This window comes from Akebia trifoliata, chromosome 5, assembly GCF_017979445.1.
Source record: "Akebia trifoliata isolate Shusen 1 chromosome 5, ASM1797944v1, whole genome shotgun sequence".
NCBI lineage: Eukaryota > Viridiplantae > Streptophyta > Magnoliopsida > Ranunculales > Lardizabalaceae > Akebia > Akebia trifoliata.
The window spans coordinates 27,016,774-27,039,529 of record NC_141379.1 but is presented as its reverse complement, the minus strand read 5'-3'; the positions used below and the strand labels follow the sequence as shown (position 1 = coordinate 27,039,529).

General features: G+C 35.5%; 1 protein-coding gene across 4 annotated transcripts; it reads left to right on the top strand.

Moving 5' to 3' along the window:
- The first annotated feature begins 2,912 nt into the window (after window positions 1–2,912).
- Window positions 2,913–22,600, top strand: LOC147401869 (Class I peptide chain release factor). Of its 4 annotated transcripts, none has more exons than XM_086443335.1 (8): window positions 2,913–3,353; window positions 18,756–18,831; window positions 19,038–19,168; window positions 19,277–19,347; window positions 20,046–20,127; window positions 20,224–20,313; window positions 22,079–22,132; window positions 22,350–22,600. In XM_086443335.1, exons 1-7 carry the CDS (start codon window positions 2,982–2,984, stop codon window positions 22,097–22,099), a joined length of 843 nt encoding a protein of 280 aa, XP_086299461.1. In that variant the 5' UTR covers window positions 2,913–2,981; the 3' UTR covers window positions 22,100–22,132; window positions 22,350–22,600. The 4 variants fall into 4 exon arrangements, with proteins under 4 accessions (XP_086299461.1, XP_086299462.1, XP_086299463.1 ...); XM_086443336.1 differs by having other exon boundaries at window positions 22,220–22,357; XM_086443337.1 differs by lacking the exon at window positions 20,224–20,313.
- The last annotated feature ends 156 nt before the right edge of the window (window positions 22,601–22,756 follow it).

Sequence of the window (22,756 nt, the reverse complement as noted above, 5' to 3'; positions counted from 1 at the left end):
AGAAATGGTCAAATTGAAAGTTATAGTGTTAGAGAAGTCAGAATCGTAGCATGAGAGGGGAGAGTGGTAAAGGCCACGGTGAAGGAATTGGGGAATTTAGGTCTTAAGGTGCATGCATGTAAGCCCTTACCAGTTATCACCACTATGAGATTAGTACCGACAAAGCTTTTGTGGGCGCTGTATTAGGGGTAGGTTTCCTACTCTTAGGGAGGTCCCCTTCCTTGGCCACAATGAGTCTATCTTTAGTCTTTATTGGTCCCATTTGTCTTATAGAAAATATGTGCTTTTGTATCCTAGTCTTTTATTAAAATAAAGTCAATGAGACCAATATATATAGTTATATATACATAGGATTTTTATGTGGAATTAAAACCAAAGGATCAGACTAAGAATGTCAATTATGGGTGGGGCTCCCTAATCAGGCTTCAAAAATCTAGACCGAGCTCAGCCTGTTTAATGGTCAGGACACGACCAAATAACGAGCCTGATCCAGGCCATATGTTTTTGGGTCTATTTTTTTGTCCAGGCCAGGTGGCCCGTATATTTACACCACCCCGACAAGCCTAGCTCCCAAGGCCGTGCCGGGACATGAACCGAGCCTAGCCCAATGTGATACCTAAACGGGCCTATTTAAACTACCCAACAATCCACCCTTTAACAGCACTACAGCAGACTGGCTCCCTTCATGTCAGTAGTGATTTGTTAGGTATTCTTTCTCTTGGAAACCCTAGGAAAATCCTCCCATTTTGTTTGATTGAGAGCTTGAAGTGTCATTTGAGATTATTATTTTCCATATACATGGGGAGGGATTACTAGACCACTTGAAAAACCACCATTCACACCACACTTTTTGTCTTATATAGATTAGAAGTTTTGGAATGAGCTGATTTTTTTGTGAGGAAGATCTCCTCCCCATAAAAATTGTTTTATAAATTAACAATAAAATTGACGGCCCACCCACCATTCTGAAACTTCTAGCTCATATAGGACAAAACATATTGCCTATTTTGTTTGCTACATTATTGGCTCTTGAACCTGACCTGTAAACAGTCGACTTTGAGATTCTCCATTTAATAAATAGTTGTGATAAGAGGAAAATTAAAAGTCTTTTTCTTATAGATACAAATGATATTTTTGATCAAGAATGTACTAGGACCACAACTTGGGCAAACTAAACACACCCACTGGGTTGAACCCAACCTTGGGTATGGTTTGAGCACAGTTACCTTGAGTTTGATCTTGAGTTCGGCAAAAAAACAAAAAATTGAATCAAATCGGTTGGGTTTGGGCATAGGCATCAAATTGCTCGAATTGCCCGAACTTGAACTTTATATGGTTATAATTTAGAAATATTTTATTATATATTTATTTATATTTTATTAATAATTCACATTTCAGACTTTTATTCAAGTAGCATATATTTTTTTCCTTTTCTCTTTTTTCTTTCTCTACCACTAGACTTTAGATATTCAAAGTTTTTCTTATGAAAACTTGGAAACACAATTTTAAGATGGAAAATACTAAAATGACAAAAAGAATTTACTGTGATTCTCACAAGTTTGATGTGGGATGTACACATAACCATTGATGTGTTACCTCGCGGTACAAGTAGAAACCATCTATGATTATGTATGCATGTCCACGTTAGAATTGTAAGAATCACAATAAATCATGTGTCGCCCCAGCACGACTCTTTTAAGATAAATAATTATGAATCTTACATCTTTTACATACCACACATCTTTATTTATATAATCTCTTATTATTACTAAACTGTAAGGCCCTGCTTGTTTACAACGTAAATTGTCACAAACACAAGATTTTGTGTTTACTGAAATTTACATAGTTTTGTGATTAGAGTGTTTGGTTGTGTCCAATGAAAAATTTTACGTTTGCTTAATTATCATATAAACGTAAAAAAAATTTATTTCTCTTTTTAAAACCTTATTTGAAGTTAAATAAAAAATGATAAATAATTACATATTACTTTTTAAAAAGTTAAAAATATAGACAAAGCATTTTCATATAGGTCATACAATGTTATTCTTTTTAAACTAGGATTATAATAATAATCCAAAATTTCTTTAATCACCTACAATTTACCTTAAACATCTACTACATGATACCAATTTTCACTTGCTAATTTTTCATTTTGGAAAGAACCATTGTCCCAAACATGTCAATATTAACATTGATAGTGCTAAAACGTAACTTGCTCCAAACTCATTTTAATACCCTACATCTAATGAAAAATATATTTTTTTAATTTATAAAAAATAAATATAAATTAACGTAAGTAAGACTATTATCCCATAATTTTTTTTAATTTAAAAAATAAATATAAATTAATGAGGTAGAATTCTATCCCTTGTTTTTCTTATATTTAAAAAAAAAACATCAATATTTAAAATATAAAAAAAATTATTATTTTTTTTTGTTTTTGTAATTTTACTAGTTCCAAGTAGAATTCTATCTCACGATTTTTTGTTTAAATAATAATTATTTTAACGTTGGGTAACGTTTAAGAAGTTGGGGAAAGCCAGAGAAAGAAAGGTTTAAGAAGTTAGAAAGAGAGAAAGAGAGAGAGGAGAAAGTTAACATAATGTAAATTTTTGTGGAAGTATTTTCTCCGCAAAACTTTACGGAGATTTCGTTGTAATTTTAATTAAATTTTATTTTACTTTATGATGGGGTCCACCAGAATTTTAGCATCCAAGCACCCACATCCCTCAAACAAACATAAACATTTCTATTTGCGTTTGTTTACGGTGCAAACAAGCAGGGCCTTATTGTTAAAAGAATGATGCATTCCATCTTAGGTTGGACTTGATAAGGGGTCATTTGAGTAAATATGAAGGGCAATTTGGTCATTTAACAAAATCCATTCAACCCAAAAAAAAACCCAATTCATTTGTTTCCTTTCCTCTGTCTGAGTATAGAGTCCTCACCACCAAAACCACAGCCCACATTTCTTTCTTTCCATGGCCCAATCTTTATCTCTATTGAAATGCGTATTTCATAATCATAATCACTTTTGTTTGGTGGGTTCTTCTTCAATTTCAAGGACTCCTCTGTCGTTATTGTTTGGTTCACAGACCCAATTTCATCACCTCGGATTTAAGGTTCAACTTCAACTTCAAATCAAGGCCTTTTCCAACAACAACAACAACAACAATGGTGGCAGTGGCAGTGGCAGTGGCAACAACAGAGATTATCTAACATTATCAGACGAACAACTTATGGGACAGTGTGACATGGCTACCTTCAAATCTTCTGGACCAGGTGGACAGCACCGCAACAAGAGAGAGAGTGCTGTCAGACTCAAACATCTCCCCACTGGGATCATAGCCCAGGTAATACTTACCCTTTGTTTTATTTATTTTATTAATCTTTCCCTATGATCCAAACTGCCTATGTTTAACTATGAAACTAATTTCCCCTGTTTTCCATGCATCTCTTGTTTGTTCCAGACTGTTTTACTTGTGTGGAAAGATCAAAATATAAACAAGAACAATCACGCAAAGAACACAGCAACATTGGTGATAGGTGATACTAACCTAACCCAACCTAACAAATACATTGAAAATACCTAGGTATTAGTAGTGCTGAAATTTAAGCTCATATTTCTTTGGGCTTGTAACGTACAACTGACATTTGTGGCGACCATTTGCGGTGGCTTTCACTCTTGTACCCTTCTTTTTTACTCCACAAGTGGTCCTTTTACCCAAGATGCTCCTTCCAAGGTTTGAACCTGAGATGTGGTGCTGACTCTGATACCAAATGATACAAACCTAACTAATACAACAAAAATGCCTAGGTGTCACTGGTGCTAGGCAAGATTCAAAATCTAGTTTCGTTTCGGTTTGTATTGGCCAAAATGTTTTGGATTTTCAACATTCCAATATGATATGAGTCTGGAATCAATACATTAGAGTTTTGGTATGTATCAAACACGATGGCATGCCCTTCACCTCAGTCTCCTCTTGAAGATTAGGTTATTTAGATAAAATCCCTTCATGTTTCTGTAAACATTTGAGATACCCTAGTGTCTTCAAACAAATGATGTGTCACGCCCCAAAATCTGGACTCGTGACCCAATCCACGATCCTGACTTATGGGTGATGGGAAAAAACATTATTTTATTTAAATCATAATTAAACCCTCAATGTTTGAATAACTTAGAAGAAAACCCAGGAGTCTTCATCTTTGACTTTAGTGAGCATGGATCAAATTAAATTTTAAGTCTACATTCTTCATTATTAAAAAAATCAACTTAAAAATGTTTCTCTTTCATGCTTCGATGAAAAATCTATTATTTTCCTAAGTTGGTGATGGGCAACCCCTAAACTAGCTCAATGTTGAATAATGAAATCAGAAACATTTATTAGGCTGAAATAAAAACTCTCTAGAAAATTTAATATTTGGAATCTGACCACCTATCCTATATGGTTGGAATGATCCTTATAATGACTAAAACTTTTTTGTTATAGTGAAAAATTGAATCGAAACAAGAAAACCTTCAAATTTCGGAATAACATTGGTGTGTACTTATGATAACAGAAATACACTGTTCTGTCCTTTTTTCTTTTTTTTTTTTTAATTATTAAAATTTTGTGAAAATAGAATAAGGTTTCATTTTTAATGTGATAATAAGTGACTCTCATTACTTTCTCTAGAAAATATAATACATCCTACTTGGTATAAAATTACTTTGAGAATCGAGGGTTTAAAGTCAAAAATTTATGTACAACATTCTGCAATCATGTGTAAAAATGTTTAGAAAAATCTAAGTTTGGTCAACAAAATGATTTTTCCTAACTTTGAAATTTTTATTGTAAAATATAGTAGTTGTTGGGAAAATTTTCACAAAATTTTGTAATTTTTTTTATACTTGTATAATTATTTATGATTTATTTACTATTGTTGTTACTGCACCCTTATGATTTTGTTACAAGGATGTAAATCGTCGAGTTACCATCTACCCTTTGAGGACAATCCTAATACTTTGTAGATCTTATTATTTTACTCTAATATATCAAAATAAATCACTAAACATGCATTTATTACTCGAAATCCATCATTTATAATATAATAACTTGAACCATAATAAAACAGATAAAATCATAACATGTTCAAATCACATGAATCAATATTTCCCAAAGTTCAATCTAACATAAGAGCCCTAGTGGTATAAACTAAAAGAAAACATCAAATGCTCATCAATCTTCACTCCAAATCATCTAAGTCGTTAGGATCATCGTCAAATCTAAAATGGAATCCAACAATGTCAGTGAGCCAAAATTCGTAGGAAAAACAACTCTACAATAACAATTCATTTTGCACATACAAATGAAAGATAAAAGAATAATAACAATGGCATTTTTTTATATATATTTAAATGCATGCAATGGTGGCTGAATTTCACACCGGTTCGGCCATGACCATCATCAACGATTTTCACAACAGTTCTATCTACCTCTCCGTCCCACTCTGGGACCTTCCTCGAGGGTTTCTGGGTCTTAGACTAAAGGGCCTATGCCCTACTTGCTCATTTCATCTCATCATTACCATCATTTTCAAAATAATCACATGTTATACATTCATCTTATAGCCATCATACAATTACAATTATGGGAATCATGACTAATTTCATCTCTTAGATCAAGAGTAATAAATACCTAATATTTATTCATTTATCTTTTAGTTATATACTAAATAATTGTTTGTGGACCTACCTTTGGGTTGATAAAAAATCTTGAATAATCTCGGACCTTTTACTTCAATCAGTCACACCTTCAATATTTTCTACAATATAAAAATAGTCAAAGGTAGTTCCCTTCCTACAATGAAAAAGAAATCACAAAAGAAAAGAGAATTTGAGAGGGGGGTGAGAAGATGAGATTAAGTGATGAGAAGATGAGAAAAGATAAAAGAGATGGGAAAAATGGGTGAGATAAAGACCACTAAAGACAAAGTTGGAGCTCTTCTCCAATTGTGGATGTACCAAATCCCTATTGAGCCATTTCCTAAAATAAAAATCCCATTGATTCTCTTCTTTAAACCTTTTTGGAAAAAATTTATTACTAACCTACTAGTTTAGGGAAAAGAATATGCCTTTCCTAAAAGCTACAAACATCGCATTTCCTTTCTTACTTGCTCATGACACATGTCATGATTTAAATGATCTCTAACAATATGGTACATATGGCAAAATTGTATATTAACACACCAATTGATGAATTTCAACACCACTAAAAAAAAGACACTTGACACTAATTTGAATTTTGAAAAGTGGGGGATAGTGAGGGTGGGGGAAATTATAATAAAAGGGTGATCTTGAACCTTGGCATCAACAACCATCTTACCAAAATGGTTGAAACAAATTTCCTTTAATCACTCCTTTAATTGGATCTTGACATAATTTACCTCTCTTACCTATCATCAAAACCCACTAATTTGTACATTAATTATTCTTAAACCACTTAATTCAAAAGGCTAATTCTACCCTCATATCTAAATAGTTATACCTATTAACATGAACCCATGGGCTACTTGATCACATATGGCCCATGTCCTTCAACCAAAATAAATAAATAATCATAATTATATGGGTTTCTACAATCTACCCCTTTCAAAAGAATTTCGACCTCGAAATTGTAAAATATACCTCCAAAGGTGAAAAGTTCCAGATATCTACTACGAGTATCTGTCTCTAGCTCCCAAGTAGTTTCTTTTGGTAGAAATTCTTTAATTGATTTTCCTTTGTTGGGTAGAAGATTTATGTGGTCTAATAATCAAGAAAACCCAATGATGTCTAGATTAGATAGATTCTTAGTGGATAGTTTGTGAGAGGAAAAGTTTCAAAATGTGATTCACTCGGCTAGTTCTAGTCTTGTCTCCGATCACGCTTCCATTTTTTTAGAGGTAGGGCATACCAAAAGCAAACCGTTGCCATTCATATTTGAGAACATGTGGCTCATTCATCCCAATTTCTTAGATCTTGTCCAAGCTTGGTGGAATGATAGTCCATCAATAGGTAACCTCGGGTGCGTGTTTAAGAATTAGCTTAAGTATTTAAAAGATAAGTTGAAGACTTGGAACAAAGAGCTGTCGAGGAGGGTTGATGTGAGAAAATCGGAGATTCTTAAAGATATTGAAATTTTGTATGAGAAGGAGGAAGATGGGAATTTGAGAATGGAGGAAAGGGTGAGAAGAACAGAGTTGAAATTAGAATTTCAGAGGGTGGCCTTGATGGAGGAGATTAGTTGGAGGCAAAAATCAAGGATAAAATGGTCGAAAAAAGAGGATAATAATACAAAATTCTTCCATAAAGTGGCAAATTTCCATAGAAGAAGTAATCAAATCACTAAACTTTCAATCAATAGGAACATAATGGAATGAGAAGAGGAGATTAGGGAAAGATTGGTAGATTATTACAAAGAGCTCTACAGGAAAAGGGAATCCAAAAGACCTCTCCCTGAGAACCTGGATTTCAACACTTTAAACCACGAGGATAAAGAATGGCTGGAAAGACCAATTGGGGAGGAGGAAGTTAGATTAGTCTTCTTTTCTATGAGTGGGGACAAGGCACCCGTGCCAGATGGATTTACTATGGAGCTTTTCAAGCATTGTTGGGATATCGTCTCAAATGATTTCATGAAGATTGTCAAGGAGTTGTGAGAGAAAAATTGTCTAGATTATGGTTTAAAAAACACTTTTGTGGCATTGATTCCTAAAAGAGTAGAGGCAAGTAATCCGAGGGACTTTAGACCCATAAGTTTGGTGGGCTCAATTTACAAAATAATTTAAATGGTGCTAGCTTCAAGATTGAAAGATGTTCTAACTAGACTTATTGATATGGAGCAAAGGACCTTTATTAGGGGTGTAGACACCCCAATTTGATTTAGCCCCATGCAAAAAAGCCCAAAAATCGTGTCTTAAAATCAGAAAGGGCCTAAGCCCTCAAAAAAGTTTGTTTTTTATTCAAAATAAAACCCTTAGGCTCTAATGGACCTTTGGGAGCATCTAAAAATCATTTCTTCTAAAAAAATCTACCAAATCCTATTTTTAATCCCACCTTCATTCAAATTCAATCTCTAACCTATACCCCTCAAAACCTAAATCCACAAAGTCCAAATCGTAATACTATCTCTAATTTCAACACATTCAAACTACCACTTACTTTCACTCAAACCCATTCAAAGCCCTAAGCCCATCCTCATCACCATTTTTTATAAAAGCCCACCATATTAAAAGCTCAATCTCCAAATCCACAAGCTTTCAAAGCGCCATGGTCTAAAATAAAAAACCCCTAACCACTTTGCCACATGTCACCACCACAAACAACGTCCCAAAAATCAATCTCATCATCACCATCACCATCCCTACACCATGCCACATGCCATCACTTTCTCCAAAAATCAATCCATAAACTAACTCCATACTCTCCCGCACCTTATTTTCTTAATCAACTCACCTAATCTACCTAAAGCAAACACATGCTCACATGTCCTCACCACAACCCACCTCCCAAAATATCATTACCTACCCCTTTTACATTAACCAAAATTTTAACCCAATATCTACACCCCTGACTCAACCCACAATCCACCCAAGAATGGGTTGCCTAACCAACCCATTTTGATTATATCTATGAGTATGGGTCAAGGCAATCTTAACCCCTTTCCCAAAACTACCCCCTTAAACTCTAAAATTCAAAGTCTTTCATGCCTAAACCCATGTCATTTTCTCTCAACTTTTACCCTTGTCTCATCCTACCCCTAAAAATAACCTTAAAAACCTATAAAAGCTCACTCTTCTCTCACAAAATCTCCCCATGCTTGAACTCTCATCTCATCTCGATATCTCAATCACCCAAAGAAACCTCTCAACTCACAACCTCAATTCCTACAACTTTTAACTCAAAATCCATCAACCATCAAACCTCCACACTTAAGCACCTCAATCATAAATTCTTACACTAAAGTTCAAGATCAAGGAATATTGCAAGAACACAAAGAAGAGAAATAAATCAAGAACAAGGTAGGGTGAGTACATAGTATAAATACCCCTCTTTTCTCCCTTTCATCTTCTCCTCTCTCTTCTTGATTTTTGGTTTAGATAGACCTTAGGATGTAGTAAACACCCTCTCCTACATTTGGTATATTGGGTTTCGTCTCAATCGAAAAGGTAGGGGTTGAAGTTCTTTTACAAAACAAATCCTTTTGTAGTTATGTGATTTCGAGTCCGATGATCGATACTATATGGATTTGGAGTCACCACCATTCTGTTTTAGAAAAAAGTGAATGAGCACCTAGAAGATAGTTTTAGAAATCGATTTTTTTCATAGTGACTCTCTTATGAATTAAGCACTAATCTACCTAAGATCTAGGTAAGGGGTCCATTTAGAATAGGCAAGGTTTTAGGCACCTTATTTTTTCCACCTTAGGTGGTAATCTTAAAATTGGTCATTTTTCAAAAATAAAAAAACATAAAGAAAATCGGGAAAATCCAATTTTGTACCCTCGAGTCTGGGAGATTTTAATCTTGGCTTAGATCATAGGGGGTTCCTTATTGAAGAAAGAGATCCCTCTCTCGTCGATGCCTTGATAATACCAATTTTTGAAAATATGTGGGCGTGGTTATGGGCCCATTTTCATAAGAAAGGAGCCCAATGCCTTAGCCTCAAAAGCGTTTTGTGGTGAATGCAAATGTGTAGGGATTTAAAAGGATTTATTTTTAAAAAGGGCTTCAATCCTTACTCTTTCAACCGAGTAAAGTCCAATCTACCAAGTGTAGGAGAGGGTGTCCACTACATCCTAGGTTCGATCTAAATCGAAAATAAACAAGAAAGGGGAGAGATAGAAAAAGGGAATATGGAAGGAAGAGAATGGGGATATTTATACTATGTCCTCACCTTACTTTGTTCTTGATTTGTTTCTCTTCTTTGTGTTTTGCAATATTCCTTGATCTTGAAGTTTAGTGTTAGAATTTATGATTGAGGTGCTTGAGTGTGGAGGTTTGATGGTTGATGGATTTTGAGTTAAGATAGGAGTTGAGAGGTTTTTTTAGGGGTTGAGAGAAATGAGAGATTGAGATTTGAGGGAGAGGGGTGGGCTTTTATAGGTTTTTGAGGTTACTTTTAGGGGTAGGATGGAGCAAAGGTAAAAGTTGAAGGGAAATGACATGAGTTTTAGGCATGAGAGACTTTGAATTTTGGAGTTTAAGGGGGTAGTTTTGGGAAAGAGATTAAGTGCGTTGCCTTTAACCCATACCCATGGATATGATCCAAATGAATTGGTTAGGCAACCCATTCTTAGGTGGAGTGTGGGTTAAGTTAGGGGGTGTGGGTATTTAGTTAATGTAAAGGGGTAGGTGATGATATTTTGGGAGGTGAGTTGTGGTGAGGACATATGAGCATGTGTTTGCTTTAGGTGGGTTAGGTGAGTTGATTAAGGGAATGAGATTTGGGGGAGTATGGAAATAGCTTGTGGAGTGATTTTAGGAAATATTGATGGGGTTAAGTGATGGCATGTGGCATGGTGTAAGGATGGTGATAATGAGATTAATTTTTGGGAGGTTGTTTGTGGTGGTGACATGTGGTAAGGTTGTTGGGTTTTTTTTTGGTCCATGGGCTTTGAATCTCAAAAGCTTGCGGATTTGGACATTGGACTTTAATGTGGTGGATTTTTACAAAAAATGGCGATGGGGATGGGCTTAGGGGTTTGAGTGAAGGTGGGTGGTAGTTTGAATTGGACTTAGGATTGGTTGGGTGAAGTTAATGATTGGATTTGGGCTTAGGGACTTCATGGTCTTTATGGAAAGGGTGTTGAAATTAGAGATAGGGTTAGGATTTGGACTTGATGGATTTAGGTTTTGAGAGGTTTAAGATGGATCATGAAATGCATTATAACGGTGTCTTTCTCAATCGTAGTGTTGTTGCTTGTTTATTTTTGTTTCCTTTGTTTTTTATCTTCTGTTGTCTTGTTTGGTTGGGAGCTTCCTCTAATCCATGGTGTTCCCACAAAACCTTAACAAGTGGAATAGTCTTGGTACGAAGGATCTGTTCATTGGTGTCTAGAATCTAGATGGGTCTCATCTCATAGGTAACATCATCTCTGATCTAGATCTCTTGCCACTAGATTACATGAGTCGGGTCTTATAGCATCGACACATGGAATACAGCATGTTCTCCTACTATTTAAGGGGTTAATGTCACTTGGTACGCCACTGCTCCTACTCTCTTAAGGATCTTGAATGGTCCAATGAATCTTGGTTCTAGCTTCCCCTTCTTTCTGAATCGTAATACCCCTTTTTGAGGAGTTACTCATAGAAATACATAATCTCACACTTGGAACTCTAAAAATCTTTTACGGCGATCTACGTAACTTTTTTGGCGACTTTGGGCTATAATCAAACGATCTCGAATTAGTCTAAGAAGAGTACACTCCCCAACTTCCGCCCAACAAATAGGCGATCTGCATGGTCTTCCGTACAATGCTTCATATGGTGTCATCCCAATACTAGTCTGGTAGCTATTGTTGTAAGCAAACTCGGCCAAAGGAAGATGTTCTCCCTAGTTTCCCTTGAAATATAACGCAAGCTCTAAACATATCCTCCAAGATCTAAATGACTCATTTTGACTGTCTGTCTATCTGTTTGAGGGTGAAAAGTCATGCTAAAACTCAATTGCGCTCCCAATGCTTTCTACAAACTCTGCCAAAACTATGACGTAAACCTAGGGTCTTTATTCGACAAAATCGATAAATGTATCTTGTGCAGTTTCACGATTTTTCGAATGTAAAGCCTACTCAAACAACCAATGAGTCTGAAACCCTCATAGCAAGAAAATGAGCAAACTTAGTAAGTCTGTCCACGATTACCCATACTGAATCCTGTCCCAACGGTGTCCTCGACAAACCTGTAAAGAAATCCATAGTGATGTGATCCCACTTCCACTCTGAGATAGGTAAAAGCTGAAGCAATCCTATAGGCCTCTGATGTTTAGCCTTCACTTGTTGGCATGTCAAGCATCTCACAATGAATTTTGCAATGTCCCTCTTCATCCCCTTCCACCAAAACTGGTGTTTCAAATCTAGATACATCTTGGTCCCTCCTGGATGGATGATGTACCTCGATCTGTGAGCCTCATTAAGTACATCCAGTCTCAATTGCTGATCCTTAGGCACACAAAGTCTCTCAAGGAATCATATACTTCCATCTGAACGTATTACCTAGCCCGCAGGTCCATTCCCAGTTGCAATATCTGATCGGATACTCTCAAGCTCTTGATCCATCCGTTGGGCATCGATCACTTTTTGAAGAAGAGTCAATTGTGCTATCATGTGGTACACGTACACTTGATCATTTTATATCCTCCAACATGAAGGTCAAAGTCTTCTACTATCTCAAACATATGTTGACGCCACAATACTAAATTGGCCTCCAACCCATGATTCTTCCTGCTCAATGCGTTTACTACTACATTTGCCTTCCCAGGATGATAGTGCAATGAGAAGTCATAATCCTTCAAAAACACCATCCGACAACATTGCCTTAAATTCAGCTCCTTCTGAGTAGAGATGTACTTCAGACTCTTGTATTTGAGTTAACCTCAATTTTTCCCCCATAGAGATAGTGTCTCCAAATTTTCAACGCAAACATTATCGCTGCCAACTCTAGGTAATGAGTTGGATAATTTTGCTCATGGTTCTTCAACTGACGAGAAGCGTAAGCTACCACTTTGCCCTACTACATTAATACACATTCCAACCCTCTCAAGGAAGCACGATTAATACTGGAGTCGATATTAGTCTTTGTTTCAACTCCTAAAAAGCCATTTCATACTCCTCTGTCTATATAAATCTCACCCATTTCTTAGTTAAATGGGTCATAGGAGCAGTCAATCGAGAAAACCCCGCTATGATCGTTTGTAGTAACCAGCCAATCCTAAGAAACTCTGTATCTCGAATACAGTGTTTGGTCTCTCCTAGTTCGTAACTGATTTAATACTTGTCGGATCCACAGAAATGCCCTCCTCTGAAATGACATGGCCTAAGAATTGAACTTTTGGAAGCCAGAACTCGCACATCTTCTTTTTCGCATACAATCAGTGCTTTCTCAGTGTTCGTAACGCTATCATGAGTGTTGTTCATGTCCTCATGGGTCTTGGAATAAATTAGGATATCGTCAACAAATACTATTACAAATTGATCTAGGCACTGCTTGAATACTCAGTTCATCAAGTCCATAAATGTCGTTGGTGTGTTGGTCATGCCAAATGGCATCACCAAAAATTCAAAATGCCCATAGCGTGTGCAGAATGTTATCTTCGAAATATCCTTATTTCTAACCCTCAAATGATGGTAACCTGTTCGAAGATCAATATTCGAAAAGAATCGACACCCGAGAAATTGATCAAACAAATCAACTATTCATCATAAGGGATATCTAGTCTTGATCGTAACCCCGTTCAATTGACGGTAGTCGATGTAGAGACGCAAAGAGCCATCTTTCTTCTTCACAAATAAAATTGGAGCACCCTAAGGTTAAGTGCTCAGTCGAATGAAGCCCAAATCTTGAAGTTCTTAGAGTTGATTCTTCAATTCTCAAAGTTCTATCGGTCCATCCTATAAAGTGCAATAGAGATCGGGTCTATTCCCAGCTGAACCTCAATCATAAACTCCACCTCTCTCCTTGGAGGTAAACCTGATAACTCCTCCGGAAATACATAAGGGAATTCTTGTACCACTGGAATAAACTCTTCCAATGTTCTTACACCCGCTTCTTCCACATGAGCCAAAAAGCTCAAATAATCTATTCCACTCGATCGTCGAGATAATAAACCTGATAAAGAAAGTGAAAAGGAAATACTCTTCTCACCAAATAAATGCACTACCGATCCCCTAAGAATAAGGAATGAAATCCACTTTCTTAAACAAACTATCATTGTGTGATAGGATGCGAGCCAGTCCATGTCTAAGATCACATCAAACTCAGACATTTTTAATAGGATTAGATCCACAACGAAGTCATGATTGCTTATCCGAATACACATGATCAGTACACTCTATCAATCTCTGCCCCCAACCCAACTAGGGTAACTACATGCTTAGCTGACTCTAAGGGTTCTGATACTAAACCCAATGCAGATGCGAAAGATGAAACAGTGAAGGAATGAGAAGCTCCTAAGTCTAATAAAACATGCCCATGAGTTAAACATTAAAAAGGTACCTTCTATCATTATGTTTGGTTGCTACTAAGGTATCTGTGGAACATGCTGATATCAAGGTTGTTGTTGTCCCTGTCGTTGAGGAATCTGTTGTATGCCTCCCTGAGGGCATTCCTGTTAAAAATAAGCCGATTGACCGCAACCGTAACACACCTCCGGTCTCAACTGTTGTTGCTGACATAGAAGCTTATTGATATGGTATTAGACGCTGAGGAGTCTGTTGCTGACCTCTGTAAGGGTAATCTCAATGTACGTGATCCAACTGACCACACCCATAACAAGTTCTCGGTCCCCGACCTCGCTGCCGTTGCAACATGATTTTTTGCCTCTTACTTTACTCAAATAACTGTTGCACATCTACATGGTTCTTTCTCTGATCCTTTATCCTTTGAAGATCTCCAATCTCACTCTCCACCATCAAGGCACACTCTACCATCTCAGCATATGAACAGACTTTGATTGTTGCTAGCTTCTCTCTAATAGTAGGTCGTAATCCAAGTTGAAACTTTGTCTTCAAGGCATCCGTAGAAGTCAGATGAGGTACAAAACTAGGCAGCTCGACGAATCTGACCTCGTACTGGCTAATTGATAAACCCATAAGTGGGTCCATAAACTCTTTCTTATGCTAGTCTAGAGTTTTCTTGGGGAAGTATTTATGATAGAAGACTTCCTCAAACTGAGCCCAAGTCATATGAATCACATTCCGGCTCGTTGTCACGAAATCCCACCAAAAGTCTGCTTCACCCTCCAACATGAATGAAGCTAATGCCACCCAATGAACCACTGCTTCCCCTTGATGGTTCAAAATCTTTTGGATTTGCATAAGCCATTTCTTGGCTTCTATCAGGCCAGGCTCTCCCATGAATATTGGAGGGTTCATCTCCTTGAAGTCTCTCATTGTTGTTCTCCTACTATTCCCTTTGACCCTAAGTGGAGCATGTGGAACCTGACGCTCTATCATTGCTTTCTACTCACTGCAGCTTGTTGCTGTTGTTGTCGCATTTCCTCTCGATGTTGTTGGTAAGATGGTTGTTGACACCAAGACTCAAGATCACCATTTTATTCTAATCCCCCCCCCCCCCCTCCCCCTCACTTTTCAAAATTTCAATTAGTGTCAAGTGTCTTTTCTTAGTGGTGGTGAAATTCATCAATTGGTGTGTTAATATACAATTTTGCCGTGTGGTATCATCTTATTAGAGATGATTTAAATCATGATGTGTCATGAGCAAACAAGGAAGGAAAGGTGGTGTTTGTAGCTTTTCAGAAAGGCATATTCTTTTCCTTAAACTAGCAAGGTTGGTAATAGAATTTTTCCAAAAAGGGTTGAAGAGAAGAATCAATGGGATTTCTATTTTAAGAAGAGGGCTCAATAGGGGTTTGGTACGTATCCACCATTGGAAAAGAGCTCCAACTTTGTCTTTAGTGGTCCTTTTCCCATCTTCTAATCATCTCCCTCTCAAATTCTCTTTTCTTTTGTGATGATTTATTTTTCATTGTAGAAAGATAACTAACTTTGACTATTTTTATATTGTAGAAAATATTGAAGGTGTGACCGATTGAAGTAGAAAATTTGAGATTATTCAAGATTTTTTATCAACCCAGAGGCAAGTCTACAAACAATTCTTAGTATATACAACTAAAAGATAAATGAATAAATATTAGGTATTTATTATTCTTATTCTAAGAGATGACATTAGTCATGATTCCCATAATTGTAATTGCATGATGGCTATGAGATGGATGAATAAATATTAGGTATTTATTTTTCTTGATCTATGAAATTAGTTATGATTCACGTGATTGGAATTGCACGATGGCTATGAGATGAGTGTTTAACATGTAATTATTTTGAACATGATATTATGTAACGAGCAAGTAGGGCATAAGCCCTTGGGTGTAAGACCCGGAAACCCTCAAGGAAGGTCCACGAGTGGGACGAAGAGTTCAACCGAGTTATTGTGAAAATTTGGTGATGATGGCCAAGCCAGTGTGAAATTCAGCTACCATTGCATGCATTTAGGTATATAAAAAAATGCCTTCGTTATTATTCTTTAATTTGTATGTGTAAAATGAATTGTTATTGTAGAGTAGTTTTTCCAACGGATTTTGGCTCACCGACATTATCAAATTCCATTTCATATTTGACAATGATCCCAATGACTTAGATGATTTGGAGTGAAGATTGATGAGCATTTGATGAGATTTGAACATGTTGTTAGGGTTTTATTTGTTTTGTTATGGTTGAAGTTATTATATTATAAATGATGGATTTCGAGTAATAAATACGTGTTTAATGATATATTAGAGTAAAATAATGAGATCTACAAAGTATTAAGATTGTCCTCAAAGGGTGAGACGGTAACTTGACTATTTACATCTTTGTAACAAAATCATAAGGGTTTTGTAGCAACAAAATGGTAAATAATAATACAAATATCAAAAAATTACGAAATTTTGTGGAAAGTTTCCCAACAACTATTATATTTTACAGAAAATTTTTCAAAATTAGGAAAAGTCATTTAGTTGACCCCACTTGGATTTTTCTAGACAATTTTACACACGATTGCAGAATTTTGTACATAAATTTTTTACTTCAAACCCTCGGTTCTCAAAATAATTATATACCAAGTAGGATGTATTATATTTTCTGGAGAAGTAATGAGAGTTATTTATTATCACGAAAAAAATAAGACCTTATTTTATTTTTAATAATTTTTTAAAGAAACTGTTTTCATAAGTATACTCCAATGTTATTCTGAAATTTTGAAGGTTTTCTGTTTCGATTCAATTTTTCACTAAAACAGAAAAGTTTTGGCCATCGGAAAGATCTTTCCAGCCATATGGTGCTCAGATTCTAAATATTGAATTTTCTAGAGAGTTTTTATTTCAGCCAAATAAATGTTTCTGATTTCATTTTTTGACATTGAACTAGTTTTGGGGTTGCTCATCGCCAACTTACGAAAATAATTGATTTTTCTTCAAAGCATGAAAGTGATACATTTTTAAGTTGATTTTTTTAATAATGAAGAATGTAGACTTAAAATTTAATTTTAACTAAATAGAAATTGTAGACCACCGAGTTAAGGTTGATTTATCCCCAAATTGTGACACTTCTATGCTTTCTAAAGTCAAAGATGTAGACTCCGGGTTTTCTTCTAAGTTATTCAAACTTTGAGGGTTTAATTATGTTTAAATAAAATATTTTTTCCCATCACCCCTAAGTCAGGATCGTGGGCCGGATCAGGTCACAAGTCCAGATTTTTGGGTGAGACATGAAGCACCCCTTGACCTCAGTCTCCTTGACAAGATTTCTTTAAATTTCAAAATTAATGTTTCGGTATTGTTTTGCTTTTTAAACCATTGTGCTAGGTGCTAGTGGTGGGGAAAGTTAAGCACATATCTTTCTGGGATATTGACATTTGGTTACATTTTTTTTTTCTCTTTTCAGCATACTAGTGTGTTTCCCTAGTTCTATGTATTCCTTGTTTGAGGAATGGGATCAGATGGGGGTGCCCTTTTGCCACCTCCAAAAGAATTCTATGTAGCATTGTTCCATTCGCTATTTGTTTGGGAATTTGGAAAGAGAGGAATGGTCGCATTTTGAGGACTGCAATCATCTATTGTAGAAGATAATCATTTCAATTATGGGTTTTTTATTCTTTTGATGTAAAAATATTTAAAGAATTTTAGGAGGTGTTTCGAAGATTTCTTGGGTAGATGGGATTGGATCTTTAGTATTAGTGTTATACATCACCTTAGGACCACAACATTTTGTATCTGAAAATCAGACACCCTTTTAGACAATCAAGGTTGCTTGAGCATTAATTGAAGAGGTCAAGAACTTTTCAGAGGGATTCGAACACTTTTGAGATCTTTAAATGTGATCAAGAGAAGAATTGGATCAAGAAGCTAAGTGTCAGAACAACAAGTGTACTAGAATTCGCTATAAACTAAAGAAAAGGATCTTTTGTAATTTTTCTAAATTTTAATCTTTAGAGATATTGTAAAGGCCTCCCTCTATGATTCTATAAATAGAGGGGGTCTACTTCGGTGTAGGGGGGCTTGTTTTTTAGATCAAGTGAGGAAATTCTGTAAAATTTGCTTGAGAGCACTTTGGGAGTGAAGAATTTAAGAATTTCTTGTAGATCAAGTTAAGATAATTGGATCTACCCACCTCCCCATTTTTGATTATCCATGTGGTGGGAACAAGATGAAGAACTCAAGCTTCAATTACTCCCTTCATAATTATCCTGAGATGTCCCCAAATCAAATTGTTGCCTCAAATCTGTCCCAAATTGTTTAAAACCAAAGGAGAGAGAACAATTACATGTAAGGTGTTAGATGTGCTTTGTGTATAGGTTGTAGTGTGTGTAGTTATTTTATCATGTTCTTATTTCTGGCTATTCAAGTCAACCTCCATTTTATTAATGAAATTTTACTTATCAAATAATAATAATGATGATGATGATGATGATGCTGCTGAAATTGGACAACAGTCATGTAGAGCTAGTTCAATTATTTGCAGGCTGTGGAGGACCGGTCTCAACATATGAATCGTGCATCAGCCTTGGCTCGTTTGCGCACTCTGTTAGCCCTTAAAGGTTACCTTCGTCACCACTTGTTTTCTTTCTTATATACTCATTTTTTTATAATTAGATCAAGCAACTTATATATATACCTTGCAATGAGAACTTGGGTGTGATTTTTCCAAATTTGAAATGAGATGCAAAAAATTCAAGTTGAATTTTATGTCAAAATGGGTAATGTATATCCCTACTGATAGTAGCTTCTTCTGCTTTTGAACTAGTCAGGGACACAGTAGACCTTGATGGGTATACACCTCCTCGGGAACTTCTTCAGATTCTTCCCCTGAAGTCAACAATTAGACCATCAGATACTGGTTCACAAATTGGACCCAATAATCCAAAATTTGTTCTGGTATACATTCGCCATGTTTTATCAATGGCATTTGACAAAGTGCATTTTACTTCGATTTAACAGGATATGTGAGATTTCAAATATTAATGTTTATTTCTTCTTCCATAGGGAATGCATGCTCTACTGGATTTAATTTTTGCTGTCAATGGTTCTGTATCAGATGCAGCGAAGTTATTGGGGTAAATGATACATGGCTCCCAAGCTTTCAATCCTTCTTTATATATTTAGTTGTGCCCATTATATTCATTGTAGTTCTTTTTGTCATAACATGTTAGTTGTGCCCATTATGAATGTTAGGATTCTTATATTATATATATATATATATATATATATATATATATATATATATATATATATATATATATATATATATATATATATATATATATATATTTAAAGGTTTTGAATCATTGTTTGGGTTTTGACATGGAGTAAATTCAAAACCAAAACAACTTATAAAAGAAGGAAATTCAAACCTAGAACTATGGAAGGATATCTTAGATACTCCGGGTTTTATGACATATATATATATATATATATATATTGAAACTTTTATAAGGACATTCCTAGGAAGGAGACATTAGTTAGTGGGAAAAATACCTTAAGGATGGGTAAAAGGCATAGATGGTGGTGATGATCAATACTAGGGTGGTAAAGCTGTCATAGATAATAGAAACACTAAAATAAGGAGTATGTTCTCATTGAAGACATGTGGAAAGTGATATGATGCCACTAGGACCCAAAAAAGTTGCTTTTTTAGTTCTATTTACCTAACCCTAAATTTTGGGATGAGGTTTTGATGATAATGGCGATGAGTTCTATTTATCCGACCGTCAGATTAAATAGAATGAATTGGCTTGTTTATTGACTACTGCAGGTTAAGCACAGGTGCACTATCACGGTTGATATTATCAGACGATTCTCTTCGAATGACAGTAAATGAGTTCAGAACATCTAAGGTACGGATTACCTATGTAAAAATCACAAGAATTTCAGGTTACTATTTATCGAAGTCAGTGATGATTCTATGTATGTTTCAATATTTTTGGTTTCAGACTAATAATTCATGTTTCGCATTGCCTAATGGAAGTTGGACACATTACCGAATAGAGGCTGGATTTTACTATTTTGTTTTATGCACAGAGGTTGACATCTTCTATGTTGTTCATATGTAGCACTAGTGACTATCTATTTTGTTTTTTCACTATTTTTTTTTTTTTTTGCTTCGTCTTAAGCTTTGTATATGAGTAAGTTTGTTAGGAACAGTGCTTTAAAAACCGTTTGAAGAGTATGCCTTGAGGTTTGCATCAGTGTGAGACTTTCCAAAATGCCCCGAGGCTTAAGAAAAAAAAGAAGCTTTTTTTTTTTAAGGTCTCAAGCACATTGCACCTTTTTAGCTCCTAGTGTTACAAGTGTAAACTTCATGTTATGCCACTAGTTGAAATTTCTGGTTGTCTTTGCCTTTGTCATCTAAACCTTGGTTAAGTAGTAAGCTATTCTAGGCTAAAATCTGTGCCATTTCGGGTGAACTTCCCTGTTTCAACCAAAACCAGAATGAAACATTGAATATTTTGGAATGTCTCGGAATGTTTAGAATATTCCAATCGAAACCATTTTGGTTTTTCACCTCCTTGAAAGTTGATTTTTCCGTTTGAAGTCAATCAATATTTTTTTCACTTGTTTTTTTTTCTAAACTTTTTTTTATTGATTTTATATTTTATCTTTATAATTCATTTGAAAGGCGTGGTCATGAGGCTTATGGACCATGCCTTCAGGCTTAAGCCTCATGTTTTAGGTCATTGAAGCACCTTTCCTCAAGCTTCTACAATTAAAAACGTGGTTGGGCGGTGCTCCCACTCCCACGTATAAGCTTTATGTTTTATGCGTCTACCTTGTTTTGTTTATGGCTTGTTATGTTTGTTTGTTTGTTTGTTGTATTATGTGCTTGGGGGGCGCAACCTTTCTTTGACAGTTATATATTATTTCTTACTCAAAAGAAATGCTAGCCGACCCTAAATCTTTGGGATAAAGCTTCACGATAATAATGACCACAACAAAGAAACAAAGACTTCATCTTTTAGAGATGATGTTTAGGTTCCTTTCAGAGACCATAACAACTTTTTCACATTTTTTCCTCTATACTTTAATCATGTCATTCTTCTCTCTGTCTCTTCCCTCTATTTCTGAAAATGCATCTTACCTATTTGACCACCTTGATAATTCTTCAATTCCTTTGAAATATTGTTTAATGCAATATCTGCTCTCTTAATGAGTCCTCATGATTATGTTATCTGCTTTCTCTCTATCTCTCTCTGGTGATTCCATGTGCTTTGATGTCAGATTACTCGATCAGTTCACAACCTGAGTTGCACCCTAGATGACTCGTGTTTCAATTATCTTAATGTGTTGTCCACCAAGATTGTTTAGCTCCAATTCTATTTGAACTACATATTGGTGAATGACACATCTTAATTAGTTGTTCCATGCATTAATAGTTTGATATATATAAAATGTTTCAGCTGTTCTATCCACCAAGCCACTATTTAGCTTGAATTCTATTTAATCATCAAAACTTTTATTAAGAAGCTTTCCAATGAGAGAAATGATATTTTTATTGAAGAAACATTGTACTCTTTTTCGTTAAGTTTGTAAAAATCTTTCTCACTCTCTCTTGTACCCAACCCATTATATGAGTTATCATGCACAGATATTTTGCCTCGTTTACTGCTTTTTTGTTTCATTTTTAACTTTTTCATCCCCACGTGTGCCATGTTAAAAGAATTGCCGTATCCATCATTTCTATTGGAACTACCTTTTGATGAATGAAACATCTTACTAAACTTTTTTTGTTTCATGTGTAGTTAGCTTGATTTTGAAGCTTAATAATAATTATTCATGGATTCTTTACAGGGTATGAAACCTCTCAAGTAGGAATCATTAGAAGATCAATGGCATCTATCTCAGGTTCAAATTCTATGCTTATGAATTGCTCTACACCTTTACAGTGATCATCATATCCCGAGTATGATTTAAAGTTTGGTACTGTTTCAGCCAGGACTGGAACGATACACTGACACCCCAAAACATTGAATGTTTCAGTCGAGACAGTCTTGGTTTTTCTCCTTTAGTTAACTTGTTTCATTACATCCCTTTTGATGACATTACGCATTTATGGGTGCAGGCTTGCAAAAGTTGTGGCGTGCCATCAGAAAAAGTTTCATTGTTTTCTATACTAATTGAATGAAAATTTCATTAACTAAGTACAGCGAACTGTAAAGAAGAGCTGCAGTCATTCCCCCTTACAACTATAACTTGGAGAGTATAAAATTTGTAATCCCTTTTATAGTCTTAACTAATACACCTACATGTTGGGCTCAGGATATCGATATTATTGGACCAAAATCAATGGTTGAAATTTCACATGATCAGCCACTTGATTGCTTTAAAACCAATTTGAGTGAATCCCGCAGTTTAAAATACCATTCTAATTTAGATTGATTGCTTAATGGATGTTGAGATGTTTGATTTGGGTCTCAGTTTGATGTCTTGGCCATGTGATATGAAAATCTTGCATACTTTGCAGAAAAA

Excerpts from the sequence above, each read along its gene's own strand:
- LOC147401869 (XM_086443335.1), top strand. The coding sequence starts at position 2,982 with ATGGCCCAATCTTTATCTCTATTGAAATGCGTATTTCATAATCATAAT. Across the intron at positions 19,169-19,276 it reads ATAATCCAAAATTTGTTCTG|GGAATGCATGCTCTACTGGA; the intron begins GTATACATTCGC and ends CTTCTTCCATAG. Across the intron at positions 20,128-20,223 it reads ATGAGTTCAGAACATCTAAG|ACTAATAATTCATGTTTCGC; the intron begins GTACGGATTACC and ends TTTTGGTTTCAG.